This window comes from Lolium rigidum, chromosome 6 (assembly GCF_022539505.1).
Source record: "Lolium rigidum isolate FL_2022 chromosome 6, APGP_CSIRO_Lrig_0.1, whole genome shotgun sequence".
Lineage (NCBI taxonomy): Eukaryota > Viridiplantae > Streptophyta > Magnoliopsida > Poales > Poaceae > Lolium > Lolium rigidum.
In genome coordinates, this window is record NC_061513.1 from 277806939 (window position 1) to 277825749 (window position 18811).

General features: G+C 42.9%; 1 protein-coding gene across 1 annotated transcript; it reads right to left on the reverse strand.

Moving 5' to 3' along the window:
• Window positions 1-1654: 1654 nt before the first annotated feature.
• On the reverse strand, window positions 1655-10037 carry LOC124664188 (wax ester synthase/diacylglycerol acyltransferase 11-like). Its single transcript, XM_047201766.1, has 7 exons — window positions 9792-10037; window positions 6985-7596; window positions 6838-6904; window positions 6665-6738; window positions 6376-6567; window positions 5739-5876; window positions 1655-1810 (listed from the first exon to the last, which is right to left on the reverse strand). The coding sequence occupies exons 1-7, from the start codon at window positions 10035-10037 to the stop codon at window positions 1655-1657; spliced, it is 1485 nt and encodes a 494-aa protein (XP_047057722.1).
• Between the last annotated feature and the right edge of the window lie 8774 nt (window positions 10038-18811).

Here is an 18811-nt window from a genome sequence, read left to right on the forward strand (position 1 = left end):
GGTGTCGAAGAAGATCCCCGTTGGTGTTGACGATGATCATGAGTGTTGGCGACGATGCGGTTGTCGGTGATGATGACCATGGATAATGAAGATGACGGCGTGGAGTAGATCGACTTGTGCCGTGATGACTTGGTCATGTAGACGAGCAGCTCATCCATCCATGTCCCATGAAGACGCACGCACGGACGTGCACATGGGCTTTAGCTTGAACAGAAGATTCGCCGGATGTGCAGCTCGCGGCCGGCTGGCTGAACGGCTTGAGACTATCCGTACATAATTGCACCATAAGGTATCTATCAGGCCTATCACCGAGAGCTGGAGGCGTCTATAGATGCCCTTAGAGTACGTGAATAATATTTCACAATCTTATTTTATTATCATCAATTGTATTGAGTTTCATTCATATATATTGATTTCTTTTTTCAATTAGATGGAACTCGTGCGAGACTCTCTCCTAACGGTGGATCGCATCCGAGCGATTCAAGAGGAATTTGCGGAATTCTTAGTTAGGGGGGTCATAGCTCCAACTGAAGAATACCATCGTGAGTTCATATTTGACATTAGGGATTTGAGATAGATATGGTAAAGAGGATCGACTTTATATTGTAAACATGCATTCCGTGTACTATATTTCATGACGATGCCTATATATTCATGACGATATTTGTGGTTTCTTGAATGATGTAGAGACCTTTTAATCCCGGTTCGTCTTACGAATCGGGACCAAAGGTTCTCCACCACGAGCCTCCTGGCCGCACCACGTGGAGGACCCTTTAGTCCCGGTTTATATTTGAACCGGGACTAAAGGTTGAGGCCTTTAATCTCAAATGTGCAGTCCCGGTTGCACAATCGGGACTAAAGGCCCAAACGAAGCGGGACTATATGCATGTTTTCCACTAGTGACTACCTCTGTCTAAAAATAGACGTCTAAGATTTATCTAAATATGGATGTATCTAGACGCTATTTAGTGTTGAGATATATTCAAATTTAGACAAACCTCATACATATATTTATAGACAGAGTGAGTATTATTTTCTATTTGATTTATATTATATAAATTGTGCTAGATAATAAAATTGCTACACAAAAGGATGCGCTGATGGATACCTTATGAGACACTAATTTAGTGCCATCATAGCAAGTTGCCGCCTGTCCTTGTAGCACATGTTAGCCGTATCTACTAGTAGTACACAAGAACTGGCTCCACGTATAGCTCCGCGGGAAAAAGGCGCGAGGACCGCACAATCCCCGACACAGTTATCACTCACGGATTTGAAGTGCCACCATAGCGCGAGGCCGGTGAGTAAGCGTGTGCGTCATCATTTAAAAATGTTAGTGCTGACTTCTTTGTTATAATGAAACCAACTAGGGTATGATTTCCCACAACTGAGCTTTTGTCATAAAAATTGGAACTTTTGGTTGTCTATGAAAGTGGATTGTGACAACTAGGGTATGCATTATCTAATATAGTAGGAGACAACTTTGAACCCACATTGTTTAGTGATTGACATAAATGTGATAAAAAAAACAAAAAAACAAAAAACAGACACATACACTATCGAAATACACACTCAAAACTCGTACACGGAGTTGCGTATGAGATCATTGATATGGCGTGCCTATCCAATAGTCCGTTACTCAGTCAGAATGGATTCATTTTACTATATGGAGACTGGCAGCATCCTTAATAAGCCTGACTGATTCACCAAAATCATCCAAAAGTTGATGACAATCTGGAAATTGTACATCATCAACTGCAAGAGTTATCTCAATGGTGTTACCATAGTTTTCGTAGTGCACGGTCAGAGCCTACACAAGAAAATACACAAGTAAATACAAAATGGGGTGAACATAGTATTTTAGATAGAGGATTTGAAACAATGTTACAACAAGTACTTAATCTCTTATGCATAAGACATCTTTGATCGTAGTTGTTGCACTAAAATTTTAAGGTGTATTGGTTGTATTGTGGTCCACATCTACAGATTTTTATATTTAGTAACTTATCTTGGTAAATAACGTGATTAAAACAACTCCAAGGGCTGATGACAAATATTGAGGTAATCTTTGGTAAACAAGATTACCACTGGTACCCAAGAGCATCCCTATTTCTCTACCACATTTGTCCTTTATTTTATTTCTATATCTTATTTCTTTGTGATTTCTTGTTCTTTTATATATACAACATATTTGATAACACATATAACTTGAAGATATTAAAACACATATATATATATATATATTTTGTAATTATTAAAATGTAGAAATAAACATTACACATTGCCAAAAAAAAGAAATTTTACAACTTGACATATAGATTAAACGTACAAGATTAATTGACACAACTTCTTTCACAAATTCACATAAATTTGTCGAATTATTTTACAGCTAGACAGTTATTTTCAAATATATTCAAATGTAAAAATATAAATATAGAAAATGTGATCGAGGATGGCAACGACTATATGCATTAGACCATGCCACTCGAGGGTGATAGCACCATGAGGAGGCCACAAATCAAGGACGAACTCGAGGAACTATCACCCTGAAGAACATTGGAGCAACCGTCCATGGTGTTGCACGCGACTGCCAAGTACTACAACATTTGTGACATTATATGACGCTCATTCCGTGATGATATAGTGAAAAAACATAAGGGAATGGTCAAAAATTCACAATATTTGACGTTTTTCTTTTGACTGAATCATCACCAAATGAGCGTCATATAATGTCATATCTATTGTAGTAATGGACAAAGAGTAGGGATGGCCGTCCGTGGATCTAGCCGCTGTCAGTCCTCGAGACGTATTTGAAGGCACCAGAGCTGGGCGGTGGACAGTGGTGCTAGTGGGGTTACGATGTGGAGGGATGGTGGGGTGTTGGGAGCTAGGCGGTGGTGAGGAGTTGGTTCCGAGGGAGTTGACTATGGAGAGAGGAGGAGAGATATTATTTGGGTTGGGTGGGTCTATGCCAGATGGGCCACACCGACAGTAGGGGTCCTCAGTTCTTCCGCTAATTCAGGGTGGAAATAATTGGACAAAGGTAGACATACAGAATGCACTTGGGATGCGTTTAAATTGAGGACACATGGACATATAGGGGAAATATGAGTGATTACCTTGGAGTTGCTCTCAAGTTTTTTCCCTTTAAATTAAATATAGTTTTACACTTCCTTTCTATGAGAAATATGGGTTATTAGGATACCGAATCTATGCATATGCATTAAAGGAGATATAATGTATATACAAATCTAGGTCTTACTTTTTTTAAGAAAGGTTCAATAGTTAATTACTCTTTGAGTACAAAGAAGGATGTGAACTGCAACTACAAACTCCGTCACACGTACGCACGCACGCATCCATTTGTCCACTAAAAGATCCTCTATAGATGGTATACCACCTCTTCCTGAGTTTGTAAATTGCAACTCCACAAATTTTGAGGCCAGCTTTGATACTTGATTTGAATAATAAAATATTTTTTGTTAAACTATACACATATACATATCTAGATACTTCTTTCAAATAATATTGTGATAGGGCAATATTTTATTTACTCTATATTTTATTAGTAAAATTCATAGTCAAAATTAGAATAAAATTTTAAAAAAGGTCTCAGAAACATGGAGGGAGATGTTATAAATATTGGTGAGGAATTGTGAGCCACTGAGTCCCATACATAAAAAACAAAGACGCAATCAGTAATTATTTGAAACAACTCTTCTGCCTTGTCTCCCCCTGTTTAATACGTACTGGTAGAAAAACAGGCTTCCGGGAAGCCCCATAAGTCGCGAAGGTAAAGGAATCGCGACTAATGGGGTCTTTAGTCGCGGTTCGTGTGGCGAACCGCGACCAAAGGCCTGGGCCCAGGGCGCACGGTGGCCAGCTGGTGCACGTGGGGGGCTTTAGTCGCGGTTGGCCAGGCCAACCGCGACTAAAGGTGCCCGAAGGCCTTTAGTCGCGGTTGGCCAGGCCAACCGGGACTAAAGCCCCTCCCCTATATATACCCATCCAGCCATTTTGGAGCCAACACTTAGCCATTTGGAGCCATTCTCTTCACAAACTTCACAAGTGAGTGTTAGGTTTGCTTTTGGTTCCTCTTATGCACATAAGGTGTTTGATGAAATGCCCCAAGAGCATGAAACAAACATGATATGAAGTGTTGGAGCCACACTTGAGCTTTCTCATTTATTTTTTCCTCCTCGATCGCGGTTAGCAACTTGAACCTTTGATGTGTCGTCATTGATACAATATGCATGTATGTGTAGTTCATTGTTTAATTTATATTGTTTGTAGCTAGTTAGTTTAACAAATGCATGATGGTTAATTATATATTTTATATTATAATAATGCAGATGAATCGGCAATGGATGTACGGTAACCGACTCTCCGGCGAGTTCAGTACGGGTTTGAAAGATTTCCTCGTAGTGGCTAATGCGAACAAGCAGGGGGGTTTTGTTATCTGTCCATGTGTTAAGTGTAAGAATCAGAAGGGTTACTCTTCCTTAAGAGATGTTCACATGCACCTGCTTCGGCACGGTTTCATGCCAAGCTATAATTGTTGGACCAAGCATGGAGAAAGAGGGGTTATAATGGAAGAAGATGAAGAAGGGGATGATTTCATCGATGAAAGCTATCTTTCTCATTTCGGTGATACTTTCATGGAGGATGCTGAAGGTGAAGGGGAAGGTGAAGGGGAAGGTGAAGAAGAGGATCCGGTTGATGATCTTGGTCGGACCATTGCTGATGCACGGAGACGCTGCGAAACTGAAAAGGAGAGGGAGAATTTGGATCGCATGTTAGAGGATCACAGGAAGGCGTTGTACCCCGGATGCGATGATGGTCTGAAAAAGCTGGGCTGCACACTGGATTTGCTGAAATGGAAGGCACAGGCAGGTGTAGCTGACTCGGCATTTGAAAACTTGCTGAAAATGTTGAAGAATATGTTTCCAAAGAATAACGAGTTGCCCGCCAGTACGTACGAAGCAAAGAAGGTTGTCTGCCCTCTAGGTTTAGAGGTTTTGAAGATACATGCATGCATCAACGACTGCATCCTCTACCGCGGTGAATACGAGAATTTGAATGAATGCCCGGTATGCACTGCATTGCGTTATAAGATCAGAGGCGATGACCCTGGTGACGATGTTGAGGGCCAGAAACCCAGGAAGAGGGTTCCCGCCAAGGTGATGTGGTATGCTCCTATAATACCACGGTTGAAACGTCTGTTCAGGAACAAAGAGCATGCCAAGTTGTTGCGATGGCACAAAGAGGACCGTAAGTCGGACGGGGAGTTGAGACACCCCGCAGATGGAACGCAATGGAGAAAGATCGACAGAGAGTTCAAAGATTTTGCAGCTGACGCAAGGAACATAAGATTTGGTCTAAGTACGGATGGCATGAATCCTTTTGGCGAGCAGAGCTCCAGCCATAGCACCTGGCCCGTGACTCTATGCATCTACAAGGGGGGGCTTTAGTCGCGCTACTTTGGTCGCGGTTGCGCAACCGCGACTAATGGCAGTTGCGAACCGCGATCAAAGGCCCTTTTTCCACCAGTGGTAGTATATGCTTGATTTCGACAATGAGCTTCCTAGTATGAATGATTTATATCAAACAAACATTGGTCAAAAGAAAAGAATAGAAGCAATATCCAAATACTACGGAATTTATAGTTGAGATTTGTGTTGAAAAAGTCACATAATTATTCAGGATATGTTTTGTAAGTATGAACGCGAGTAACTTACTTGTGGTTGCCCGTAGACGCTACCTGCCATGAAGACAACTGGGTGCCCACATAAGGTTATATGTTCAGCTGGCCCAACGACATTTGATAACATTATGGTTGTACGTGTCAGAAAGAGGCGCAAGAAAAAAGCTCCGATCTGCTTCCGTTCACAAGTTGCAACATAAATGGAAACATGAATAAATATACATTCCTTGCTCAAGGTTTGTGCAATGTAAATCATGGGAAACCACATAAAGTACTCTCTATTAAATTACCCTATTTTTTTTAGCTTTCGTGAAATTCAAACTTACAAGCTTGACGAACTATATTGGAAAAAACATCAACCTTTAGAATATAAATGCATATAAATTAGAACTATATTTCATGTTGGTTCTAACAATATTGATTTTATATTATTATTCTTCGATGTACTTGGTCAAGCTTTATATTAATTAAAAGGGTAAGTCTTTTGCCTCGTTTCAAAAAACAAAATGCATATAAAATGGAGGTGTATGGTTCTAATAATATTGTTTGATATTGATATTCTTAGATATATACTTGGTCAAGCTTTTCTGAGTTTTGACTTGGACTAAAGCTACAACATAGGCTAATTTGAAATAGAGAGATAATAAAAGGAGCTAGTAGAAAATCTATACCTTTACACTAAGGTATTTCACCAAGAACTCACCAACCAGTCGTGTGAGCATCACTTCTAAAGAGTTCTTTTTCCTATCCATGAGCCTTTTTGCCCTCCGAACATGCTCAAGGGGATCATCGTGCAAGGCTATGTGAAATGGGCAGATGAGGCCGCTAAATCGATTCCCTGTCTCTACCTTGCTAACACATGTCTGTTCATAATTGTAAGAAAAATTAAGTAATTTATGTTGTAGAGGGTATGATAATATTCATGTGGCACTTAATATTTCTTACAAAAAAAAATCTTACTTGTCGGCTAGAGACTGGTCTTGCGTCGACAAGGAGGAATGACCGCAAACAAATTTTCTTAGTGTTAATGTCGCCTAGCATTGAAGATAAGAAAGAGGTCTGTCACAATTGCCGCATGTTTACGGGTACAGAACACAAGTTGTTGTGAGGCAGTGAGATATACTTCCACTTACCGGACTTCCGAAAGTAATATTGTGAAATAGCTGCTGAAGTAACACCGACTAGCACGTCATTGATTGTCTGCAATGAAGAGAGGGAAATGATGTCTATTTAGTAGCATTATTTTCCCTAATTAAGATATAAAATGATGATTTACGTACACAATTGACGACATTCTTGATGAACTTGATGTCGTCGAGGCTAAGGCTCCGATGCACAAAGCGCTTGCAGAGGTGAGCCTTCCTGCCTCTGTCCGCACGGGTGAAGAGCGTGCGTGGATCACATAAGAACAATACAGTTGCAACAAGCAACACACCGTCCACCAGCGTGTGCCACGCCAGCACAAGATACGAAAAAGCCCACATGAGCAACGCCTTGCCTGATGACAGCGGAGGCCGTGGCTGCCGTTGGTAGATTGGGCCAGTGCGCTTGGGCGGCGGTGGCATGGCCGCCTGCTTAGACGGGTCATCTGTGCTGCAGGACGATGCTACGAAGAGCGTCATGAATGACATTCCATCGCCGATGGAGTGGTGTATGCGGAGCACCATGGTAGAGGTGGCCTTGGAGGTTGGGAAGTCGAGGAAGTGGAAATCCCAGAGCGGGCGGCGCCTATCCATCGGGACCGTGGTCAGCGCTGCCACATAGTCCTCCACGGCCTTTTCAGGGTCAGAGGCCACTGCAGTAGGATTGACCTTTGGGACCATGATGTGGTCGTCCAGGTTTACCGTCGTTCGCACCCATCTCGGCTTGCCACCGGTGGAATCATCCATTACCTGAACATACGCAGAATGGGTTAATAATTAAATCTACTAAATTGTATCGTACATTTTCTCGTCCTATTTACACTAGCACAATGCCCGCGCGTTGCTGCGGAATATAAAGAAAGTTGACTTCAAAATAAAAAATATGTTGATTTAAAAAATAGTAAAAAAACGCTTCGGCGAAGTTATGGTAAATATGTCACATTTGATCAAAAAATTCAATTCTTCGTACTTGCTTGTTCTTATGGCGAAGTTCTTGCTTTGGAATAATAGACTAATATGTAAATGTAGTAGTTCAAATGGACAGATCCTCATGTGCATGGAGAAGCAGCGCTGATCGAGGGCACTGAAGAAATAGCAGACGTGCTCCACCCTGCACCAGTGAATGCAAGGATACCCGACAGCAGTTCCGTGTCCGACACAAGTAATCCATCCTACCCCTTCCTTGACCACCAAAGCTCAGCTTCTCCGGTCAATCTCGTGGGCGTCCAGAATCAGCACGCAATGAGCAGAGTGTTGCGCCCAACCGCTGGCGCTGGGCACGCTCTGTCCTGCTCACCGCGCGCGATGCTGGCTGTCCACGATTTGTCAATCCCACTCGTCGCTTCCACCACCCATCCCGACACCACGTAGTCTCCCGGTGGCAACAATCTCATCGATGAGGACAATGCACGGCCGACTTGGCCTTCTCGAACAGCTCAAATCACTCTAGAGGCTGTGACACACCCAATATGACGATGAGCTCGACTGACTCCAACGCAGCATAGGAGAAGAACGGCACCCCGGCGAAGGCGAGCTACGTCTTCCCATTCCGGGAAGGCCGACGAGCAGCAGCAGGCATCCACTGGGGATCATCACCCCGAGCGCGGTGTAATTTTTCAGGTTCTTTATATGAAATCAAGGTCGAATTGAGGATCTTGCAGACTTGTGCTTGGTCGCACTTGGGTTCTGCGGCTTGTCCTCGTCCACCTCGTCAAGGAGCCGCCATGAGAACATCTCGACCTGATCCTTTTATTTTTTGACATGCTCGACCTGATCCTAGATGGAGAAAGTACAAGTCGGTAGATCAATTCCCGACTCGTCGACACAAATCGTGGTGATCGATTTGGTCGATAGATTCCTCGCTCGAGCGTGTATATGTAGGAGCGATTACCGGGGCCGGTCACGCTCCAGAATCCTTAAAAGGGCCACCAAAGAGGGAGTCCAGGACTGTTCCGATAGGGAAACGAAGTCCAGCACCTGGAACGACTCGATGAGAATTCCAGAGAGATTTGGATCTAAGAAAAAAACTTTAGCATGTTGGGCATAGGAGAAAAACTGTTTGGTCCGTTTGTGACACCAGGCAGCCACCTATTGAGATTTAATAGTAAAGATGATTGACACATATTTCAAGATTCAACTTGAACCATATTAAAATTTTATGATGCAATTCTCATGTATTATTTACACAATATACACTGAATTAGTATTCAAATTCTATGACATATTTCTCATGTATTATTTATGAAATTCATGTTTAAAGTTAGATAGGCAAATACGAAAACGCCATAGCGCAACGTATTAACAGATAGGGCTGCTCGAGAAAACAACACTTTGATTTTGGTATTTCACCATGTATATTGTAGGATTCTTTTTTTATTTAGTTTTTCAAATAATATATAAAATGTTTAACCATAATTAATATTTATCGAAAATGGTCAAACATAATGCTAAAGGCCTCAAATTCTTGCAAAAATACAGTGTTATTTTATGGCTAGAGTTTGGAATAATTGGCGGTTCTAGAAAATAGTTTGCAATATCCAAGCAAAGCCTTAACACCTGGATTTTTTTAGGTCTCCTCCCGGCGCCAATTAAGAAGCCAACACCGGCCAAAGAAAACAAGGTTTTGTCTCCGAAGCAACAAGAAGGTATATGAGGTTTTTTGCAATTCAGTTTCAGTTATGATATTCCATTTCTGCAAGCCAAAAGAAAGTGAGTATTATTTGGCCAAAGAAATTTAGGAGTAGTATTAGATGAACGATTCCATGGCTATATTTTTACTTTTAGGTGCTGCAAACAATTTCAGTAGTACTCCCTCTCCGCTCCATTTTAATTGTTTCTAATATAGAACAAAGGGAGTAATTAACTTAAAATTTTATGATTTACGTTGGTGGGAACATGGCCATAATAAGATGTGAATGAACGAAAGAAAGAGCTCACAGAATTACTTGAATACTGGAGAACCGCGGGTATCGGGGAAGTAATTCTTTTTCGATGCCAGCACGGAAGACGGGTAGGTTCAGTGGTATTCCAAGGCCCAACATGGCGACGATGTGGACGCCAACATCTTCCATGAGTCTTCCCGTAGGGCTCATTGGCTCCTCCGACCATTCCGTCTCTGCAGACTCACGTTCAGAGAGCGGCAGGTTGGGCGGCGGAGTGGCTACAAAGCGACTACCACTACCAGCGTTCATCGTATCTTCCTTGAGCGACTATTCGATTGTTCATTGCATCCAACTCTCTGCCGTGTAGGAGTGACATATATAGGGAAGCAACGCTACGTACTTTTTAAGGCTTTGTAGGGAAGCAACGTTGCGTACATATATAGGCCGGGAAGCTAAGCTGCGTACAAGGTTTAGGAGCTGTATAGGAGTACGTCTCTATTACCGGTAACCGGGAAGCAATTGTATCCAAGAAAAGTAGTAACGCGCGTTTATTGCCTTGTACTACTGCCAACCGGTAGGTGCGGCGATCGGAGGGTCATTGTAATCCCTTTCATCGACGATGCAGCCTGTTTGCAACGTCTTTGGTGGTCTTGGGTTTTGGAGGTGCCAGGATCATGACCTCTCACTAGCGGGAAGGTTTTTTGAATTATTTTTTGGTGTCTAATTTGGGGCGGTGAGGCAATTGGCTATATTGTGCAGTCAGAGTAAAAGGTCCTTCTCCCGCCTCATCCTTGCTCTGGTGGTGCGTCTATCACCGACGAATGGTGCGTGGAATCGTGTGCCTAGCAGATTCAATGGATGATCTGATCGTTTTTTTTCGTGTTCGTTTGTGTGATTTCAGTCTCTTTCGATCTACAATTGTCATCATTGACGATTGTGGCCGCTCTAATGAGTTGTTCCTTTAGGGTCTTAGCACGATGATTTTTCATCTATCTACTACAACAAGCTTTGATACGATAAGTTTGGCCCGGCTTCGGCGATGGAGGGGTGAGGACAGGGGCGCGACTTCGGCTCCACTACTATCTATAGTCGTCACTAGGTGGTCGAATGACCTATTTATATCTTCAATTCCTCTTTAGGGGTTTTTGTACTTTATATAGACCTCGCTAGGTGATCCATATACGAATGAGCCATGTGGGGAAGCATGGACGATGGGCGATGGACGTCGTACCAAGGCTGGAGATCGAAGATCCTCTCTGGTGGAGAAAGGCAAAGCTCGGGCAGCAACCGTGCTCAAGCGCAGCAAGACCAACCTTCTGGCCAAAAGTAGCGACAATCAGACACCACCGCCGCTGAGGAATCGATGCAGGAAGCGCAGACTCCGAAGCCTCCTAACGTCATTTCTCAGATCTAGCAGTCACCTAGAGTACCTTCTCTTCGTCCTCCCCCCTCGTGAGCACGTTGGAAGAGCACGAGAACGAACACCAAGGCACTAGGGCAGAAGAGCTCACGAGCGGAGCCTTATTATCGGAGGTCCCAGGGGCAACTTCTCCACACACACTAGCTACTTAAGATCTACATCTAGTATATACACTACAACATCGATGCCTCGCCTCAGCACTCTCAGGCGGCATCGCCGCTAGAGAGGGCCTCGGCTTGGCTTGAGGTTATGAGGTGAGCTTGGACTCCGTTGTGAAGTTATTGTCCAAACTTTCATTTGATGAAAAGAATGGTTACGTGCTCAACCAGAGCAATAAGAAATGCATGACGCATTTTTACATCACAGATCATATTGCTAGATCGCTTGCTAGTCCCATACACTTACTACAGTATGCGTACGTATGCGTGTGGGATAGGCTACAGGACGGAAACCTTCATGGTAAAGGCGTCCACGTAATCGGCCAATTATGGGAGGAAATACTGCTTCCATTAACTCTAACATTCGAGTAGCCCCATCTAAAAAAAACATTCGAGTAGCCCCATTTAAAAAAAACATTCGAGTAACCCGATTCCATTTATTCTAATTGTCGGAGACTCGGAGTAACAAATACTCCCGTTCCTAAAAAAAACTTCACAACCTATGAATTCACCTTCAATCAAACAACTATGCTAGTACTGTACTAGAAAATTATAAATAACCTACGTATCCTAAACTAGCACGGGCTCTTACCACGGTAGGCAAATGGAATCCTACTCAAGTGGTTGTCCCCCATATTGTAGCTAGCAGCACACATGTGGGTTACTTATTGAGGTCACCGATCACACATGCTGGTAATTTTTTTTCGATTGTCCACACCGGTTGTCCCCAAATCAACTTTCAAGAGAAAAAATGGAAGAATTGGACGGCAACTTAGAGGAGCGGCACGTTGGAGGCGTCCGGAGCGGCGATGGAGGAGGCAGGAGCGGCGCGCGCGAAGCAGAACCTCGACCTCGGGAACCCGCGCCTCTACACGAGCTCGAGGATGGAGGCGACCTCCAGGGCGTCGGCCACCAAGCTAGGGAGAGGAGCAGCGTGTCGGAGCGGCGCGGCAGAGGCGTCCGATGCGGCTCATGCGGAGAGAGGATTTGGTGTGGTTGGTGAGGAAAATAAGAGAGAGAGGAGAGGCGAGAGATGGGTATGTGGGAATTGGACTCTGACGCATGGGCATGTTTGTCCTTATCTGGCGTCGAGTTGTTGCTCCGCTTGTGCCGACGCGCCGATAGCATCCCTTGGCATAGGGTTCGCTTGGGGTCGCTGGCATTTTTATTGGGCTTGTGATCACGTGGATTATGTATGGGGGTTGCAGGTGTGAGCATATTTTTGATTTGGAGCCTAATATTTGTTTGGGGGTGCTATTAGGGTCGTCGGTGCATATGCTCTTACTTAATTACATTCAAAGTCAGTCAGCAAGCTAAACATGGGAAAAATATCTTCTGCGAGATCACAAGCTTTTAATATTAGCAAAAGAACTGATAAATTTAATGAATCGGTAGAACATTAATTCAGTTTACGAGGAAAATCAGATATAAAAACCATACCGAAACACCCTTCGGCTTAAGACACACAACCACTAAAGCATACAACAAGGACTCGCTTGCCCAGCCCGTCTCAAAAGGCGAGTGGTCGGGACATAGAGCGACCAGACCTATGGGTAACCTTGCATAGTATAAAATATCGAGTCTCAAGTATTACAACTCATGGTTCGCATAAAGTGGTGACAAAAATCAACCATCTAAATAAGATTAAAAAAAAAGAACTCTCTATGCATCTTGTAGATTTCTAGAATGCATTCAACCACCTGGCTAAAGATATCTCGTGCAACTACCATCAGCCGATTAAAATCTAGTATCCATAGGCACCCGCTGATCCGCGGGGAGTAGGTAATACCACATGTGAATTGACAAAACCACCCTATGGGTAACCTGCAGAAAGTTTGGTTTTGCAACCCTATTAAAAACTACATCATTTCAGCACTAAACTGCCCAAACTAAAGCACATCTGCAAACCCGAATGCGAGCTAAAGTTTTCTATGAATCTTGTTTAGCCAATTACCAAACAAATTAATAGCAGTGAAAGGTGGTGGGCTATTATTAGGAAAAATGAACTACTCTCTAAACAGGACGAGAGAACGGATAAGATGAGATGATCAATTGTCTCCTTAGATCGCAAAACACACAGTCAATGCAACAATTCCAACGTCTTCTAGCTAGGTTATCTTTAGTTAATAACACCTTATAAACAAATCACATGAAAATCTTCAATCTTTAGTGGTACTTTAATTCTCTATTTTTTTGAAGAAAAGCAGTATGCCCATTCAAGTAATAATGATTGAGCTCTCTTGTAAATCCGATATTTAAAGCGGCATTAGACATTACATCCGCAGCTCAAAAAACACTATGCATAGCAACATATATTGTGTAGATAATGGCGTATCACTGAGCCAAATATCTTCCTAAAATCGAGTGCTACTACTGTCCCCAGCAAAAATTGACCCTCCATCAAAGAAGTCATCCTTTGACCCCCTGGAATTTGTTTCCAACAAGAAGAAACATTGGACTTGGCATGAACTTGTGAGAGCGTTTTTCCTCGAAGGTACTTACTATGTAGCAACTCCTACCACACTCATTCTTGAGAAATAAATTTAAACAACCATTTGCTATGTAAACATCTATTCTTAATGTCAAGCACCTCGATACCTAGATCCCCTTGGTTTGTTGGTCGACAAATAATGTTCCATTTAATAAGCCTACATTTCTTTTTTTATGTTATCACTTTGCCAAAAGAAGCGGGGCCTATAGAAATATAATCTTCGACAAAAACTTTTAGGTATCTCAAAAAAAGACAAAAGCAACATAGGTAGGCTTGTCAGAACATAATTAATTAGGATTAGGAGATCTCCATATGAAAGCATTTTCCCTAGCCAGACGCAAGCTTCTTCTCGAAGTGGTCCTCAACTGGCTTCCATTATTTATTCAAAATTTCTGGTGATGTATGGGAATGCCAAGATATTTAAAAGGTAAAGATCCACCTCACAGCTGAATATGGTTACATAATAATTCTCTACCTCTTTATTCTTACCAAAACAAAAATATCTCTTATGAAAACTTATTTTAAACCGGATAGTTGCTTGAAAAAACAAAGGATTAACTTCATATTTACGGCTTTTGCTATATCATGCTTCGTAAGTAAGATAGTATCATTCGCATATACTGAAGGATAAAAATGTCGCCATCCACAAGATGGTGTACTAATCCACCAATCTGACCATCCTCCTTACCCCTAGCTGTGATTATGGCCAACGGGTCCCCTATCGAAGCCCTTTCAACGTTTGTAAATAAATGTTCAATAGCATTATTGACCCTAATACCCTCCACCACTTTGGTTGAAATCCTTCCATTCACAAGGCTTGTTGAAGAAATTATCATTTTACCTTATCATCCGTCTTTTCAAGGTCAATCGTAAAAAAAACACTTCATCAATTTTCTTCCTATGAATTGCATGGATGGTTTCATGAAGAACCACTGCCCCTTCAAGGATGCTTCTTCCTAATACGAAGGTTGATTGTGTAAGTCGAACTACCTTATCAGCAACCACCATTGCTCTATTACTTCTAACTTTAAAGCTATCAGACAAATAGGCCTATATTAGCCACCCTTGTTTAGCAAGCATGGCCTAGTTGAAGAGAGCGAGGCCGTGAAACCCCACAGCCCATAAAACCTTCTGTGTCAACAAACGATATAGCAATAACCGCCTTCATCTTTTCACACGTCACAAAAGTTGCAATGGCCTACTTTAGCAAAGCTTCATTGGCCGCCCATTTATGTAATTCCAAATTTTGTTGGAGAGAAAGTTAAAGGTGCCCGTGGGAGAGACCCACACTGTGGGCATACCCAAGTAGAGATCATTAAGCCAACTTTGAACTCTCAGCCATTCTTTCACACCATTTTCACTTGGTACGCGCAATGATGACCAAAGAACTCCTATCATCCGAATCCCCTTCTTGGCAACCGATCGCTCGAGCGAGCGAATCTTGTCGGCGCGGAGCGCTCGCGCGGACGTGCGAAGGCAATTCCCTTTTCGCCGCGTCACGCGTGTCACGCTCGTTTCTATTTTTGGTAACCGATCGACTTTCCCTTTTCGGCCCGTCGTTTTCGAATTATTTCGAATCGATTTGGGATTCGCCTCCTTCCGCCCGTTATCCTCTCTCCCCTGTTCTCGTCTCATTCAGCCCTGACGGAGAGGGCGACGGCGACGGCGACGGCGGAGTCGACGCTCCGGTTCCTCGTGTCTAGTGCGCGACCTAGATTTCTCCTGCCGTCGCTTCACTAGCAAGCTCCAGTCGAGTTCGGCGCTGTAAGGTTAGTATTCCAAGCTGGATCTAGTGGGGAGATCTAGGTCTCGCCGGCCGGTTTGTTTGTCCGGCGAGGGATTGTTTTCCACCGTGGAGTTCCGGCGATTGATTGTTCCGGCGAGGGTTTGTCTTTTTGGGTGGATTTTGTTCTCCGCCTAGGTTCCTGATTCGTTCCTCGGTTCACAAACCTCTGTTATCTGGGTCTCGTCGGCCGGTATTGTTTTGTGCGGCGAGGGATTGTTTTCCACCGTGGTGTTCCGGCGATGGATTGTTCCGGCGAGGGTTTGTCTTTTTGGGTGGATTTTGTTCTCCGCCTAGGTTCCTGATTCGTTCCTCGGTTCACAAACCTCTGTTATCTGGGTCTCGTCGGCCGGTATTGTTTTGTGCGGCGAGGGATTGTTCCACCTTGGATTATTTTTTCTGATGGGATTTTTGGTTTTGTCCGGCGAGGGATTGTTCCGGCGAGGGTTTTTTTTGGGTGTGTTTTGTTCTTCGCCTAGGTTCCTGCTTCGTACCTCGTTTTTCTCAAATCTCTGTTATGGGATCGGCTGTAAATTGCGTTTTCACTTATTTCAATGTTCATTGTAGTTCGATTTTTGGCTCTGTTGCACTGTTTTTTGTCCACAATTTCTATGGTAATTGTAGCGGGAGAAAGCGAGAGATCATGCGACTTGTTTTTCTAGGTGTTCACAAATCCCTGTTATGGGGTTTGTTTTACCAACCCACTTACTCACTCTTCATCAACTAGTATCTCAACGTTTAACCAATATATACATTCTGAAGTTACCAACCTCTTTTTTTCCCTGTTATGGGGTTTGTTTTACCAACCCACTTACTCACTCTTCATCAACTAGTATCTCAACGTTTAACCAATATATACATTCTGAAGTTACCAACCTCTTTTTTTCCCCTGTTATGGTAATTGATTTTACTAAGAGTTTCTCATTATCATGGCATCTGTTTTTGTATTGCAGCGTTGTTGTTTCGATGGCGGGCAGCAAGAAACAAGGTGGTGATCATCTAGGTGTTCGCAAAATGCCCAATGCTAGTGAGCGCGCTAGGAATCGGGCGTCTCCTCTTCCTGTTGTCAGGTTATATGAACATCTAAGTTCTGATCAGAAGAACTCGATTGGGGATATGGATCTTGGTTCAATGCTTGACATCAAGTGCCATGTTCTTCACAATCCATTGATAAGCTGGCTCGCTCCTTTGTATGATAGTCATTCCCGAGAGTTTGTCATTCAAGGGCGTGGTAGAATCCCTCTCAATGCTGATTCCATTTACCGTACACTCGGTCTTCCGCGGGGGATATTCCTGTTGTGTATGCAATGGATTCTGTCATAGAGGCTCGTCTAGGTCCTTTGTTATTTCCTGGCCATAGCAGCACGCCGAAGATTACTGGTCTGTTCACAATGCTGTCGAGAGATGACTCGGTATGATGACATTTTCAAGCAAGTTTGGATGATGTATCTTGTTTGTACTTTGCTTGCACCAACAACGTCTAACAAAGTCAGCAACGGATGTTATCCTATCTTGGTATATGTGTTATCCTCTAGTTTTTTAAAAAATCATTCAATTTTTTTATCAATATATGTGAACAATCATTTTTTACGCGGTGTTTACATTATTTTTTTGTAGGACAACATTAGCAATGTCGGGAACATGAACCTTTGTCGGTTTGTGTGCGACAGATTGCATGATGAGCTTTGTCTTGGGAAGCCTTACGGAGGCTGCACTGTTCCATATTCGATTCTTGTATGTTGACTCTTTGGATATTAGCTCTCTTAACCTTGACCTTCCAGATGGTAGATTTGTTGCTAATATATGGTCAAAGAAAGATGTTGATACTGTGCTTGATGCTGACTTGAAAAGGGATGGATCTGGTTATGGGAATCTCGAGGTTAGTTAATCTTTTTTGTGTTTCTCATGTTATGACATGAACTTTTGTGGTCGATTTTGTGCAAGCTGATGCATTTTTTGTTTTTGTCTTGTCACTAATATCGGTTGAAGCCACACCTTGCTATAAATTTCAACTTGTTTGGAGGTGCAGCTAGCTTTGAAAGATGGGTTGAAACCAATACTGCACCTAACTCCCGAAAAATGTATGATACAGTGATAAGTTTTTAATTTTTAGTTTTTAGTTTTTCAATTTTGTATGGTACCATTACATTTTTTTAGTATATCTCTTTTTTTTAAATGAATTTTAACCTTTTTCATTTTTTGTGTGTTGTTTTTTGATGTAGCGTAAAGACAAGGTTTCTAGATTAATGGGTGAGTTTGCGTACTGGTCTCACTTGGTCTAATGAGTAAGCTTGTGCAAGGTTTGAGCTGAGGTTGATGATGACGAAGTTGTGTATACTTGCAAAATCTGATAAGACATTACGCTCTCAAATCGTTGCCTCTCGTTCATCGCATGATGGAGGTGCTGCAAACACAACCTCTCCTATTGCGCAATCAACTTATGATCGTCTGATAAGATTGTAGGGAAATCACCAATACGCCGTCTCAAGAATGTGCCTTGCAACCAAAGTGCTGATGCTACAGATGTTGGGGGGGATGTGCCTTGCAAGCAGATTGCTGATGTTACAGATGTCGGAGGGGATGTCCTTTGCAACCGGAGTGCTGATGCTACGGATGTCGGAGGTGCTATTACTGCTGATCCATTGAATGTTGTTGATTCCGTTTCATCACCTGTCTCCGAGCAAACTAATGTTACGGCCGAGGCCCGTGTTGTTGAGCAAACTCGTGTTACCGAGTCTGCTGCAAAAGCCGCTTGTGGTGCCAAAGCGCCATGTCAAGCCGATAAGGTACCTGTTGTCAACTTCGGTGACAATATGTACGACGGCGAGAGTTATCATTCGACAATGACGGTGATTATGTTGATGAAGCCGTTGCTGATCGCTTTGTTATTCAAAGCGGACGTCATGTGGATGTAGGTGAGCATGGTGATACCGTGTTGTCGGAATGTGCGGGAGTGCCAAGCCGGACAACTCTTTACGGTGTTGCGACAGTTGTTCCCGGTGTTTCTCCTCAAGCTGGTTTCCACCGGTGTACCCATGGATATTGATTGTCTTGTTGCGGAACCATCGATGCTGATGCTCTAGTACGTTTTATGGAAGCTGATATCACTTGTTGCATCGGCGAGATAATAGGATTGTGTTTCGGGGTCTTGAAAATCTTGCGGATTCTTGCTGCTATGCATATTGATGGTGTTGTTGATGAGCGAGATTTAGATATTGGGAAGCAAGTTTT

Bases quoted from the DNA above. Each gene is read 5' to 3' on its own strand.
- LOC124664188 (XM_047201766.1), bottom strand. From the start codon at position 10,037: ATGAACGCTGGTAGTGGTAGTCGCTTTGTAGCCACTCCGCCGCCCAAC. The intron at 7,597-9,791 runs GTAATTCTGTGA...GCGTATGTTCAG, and splicing joins CGCGGTTCTCCAGTATTCAA to GTAATGGATGATTCCACCGG. The intron at 6,739-6,837 runs GTAAGTGGAAGT...CTTCAATGCTAG, and splicing joins ATATTACTTTCGGAAGTCCG to GCGACATTAACACTAAGAAA.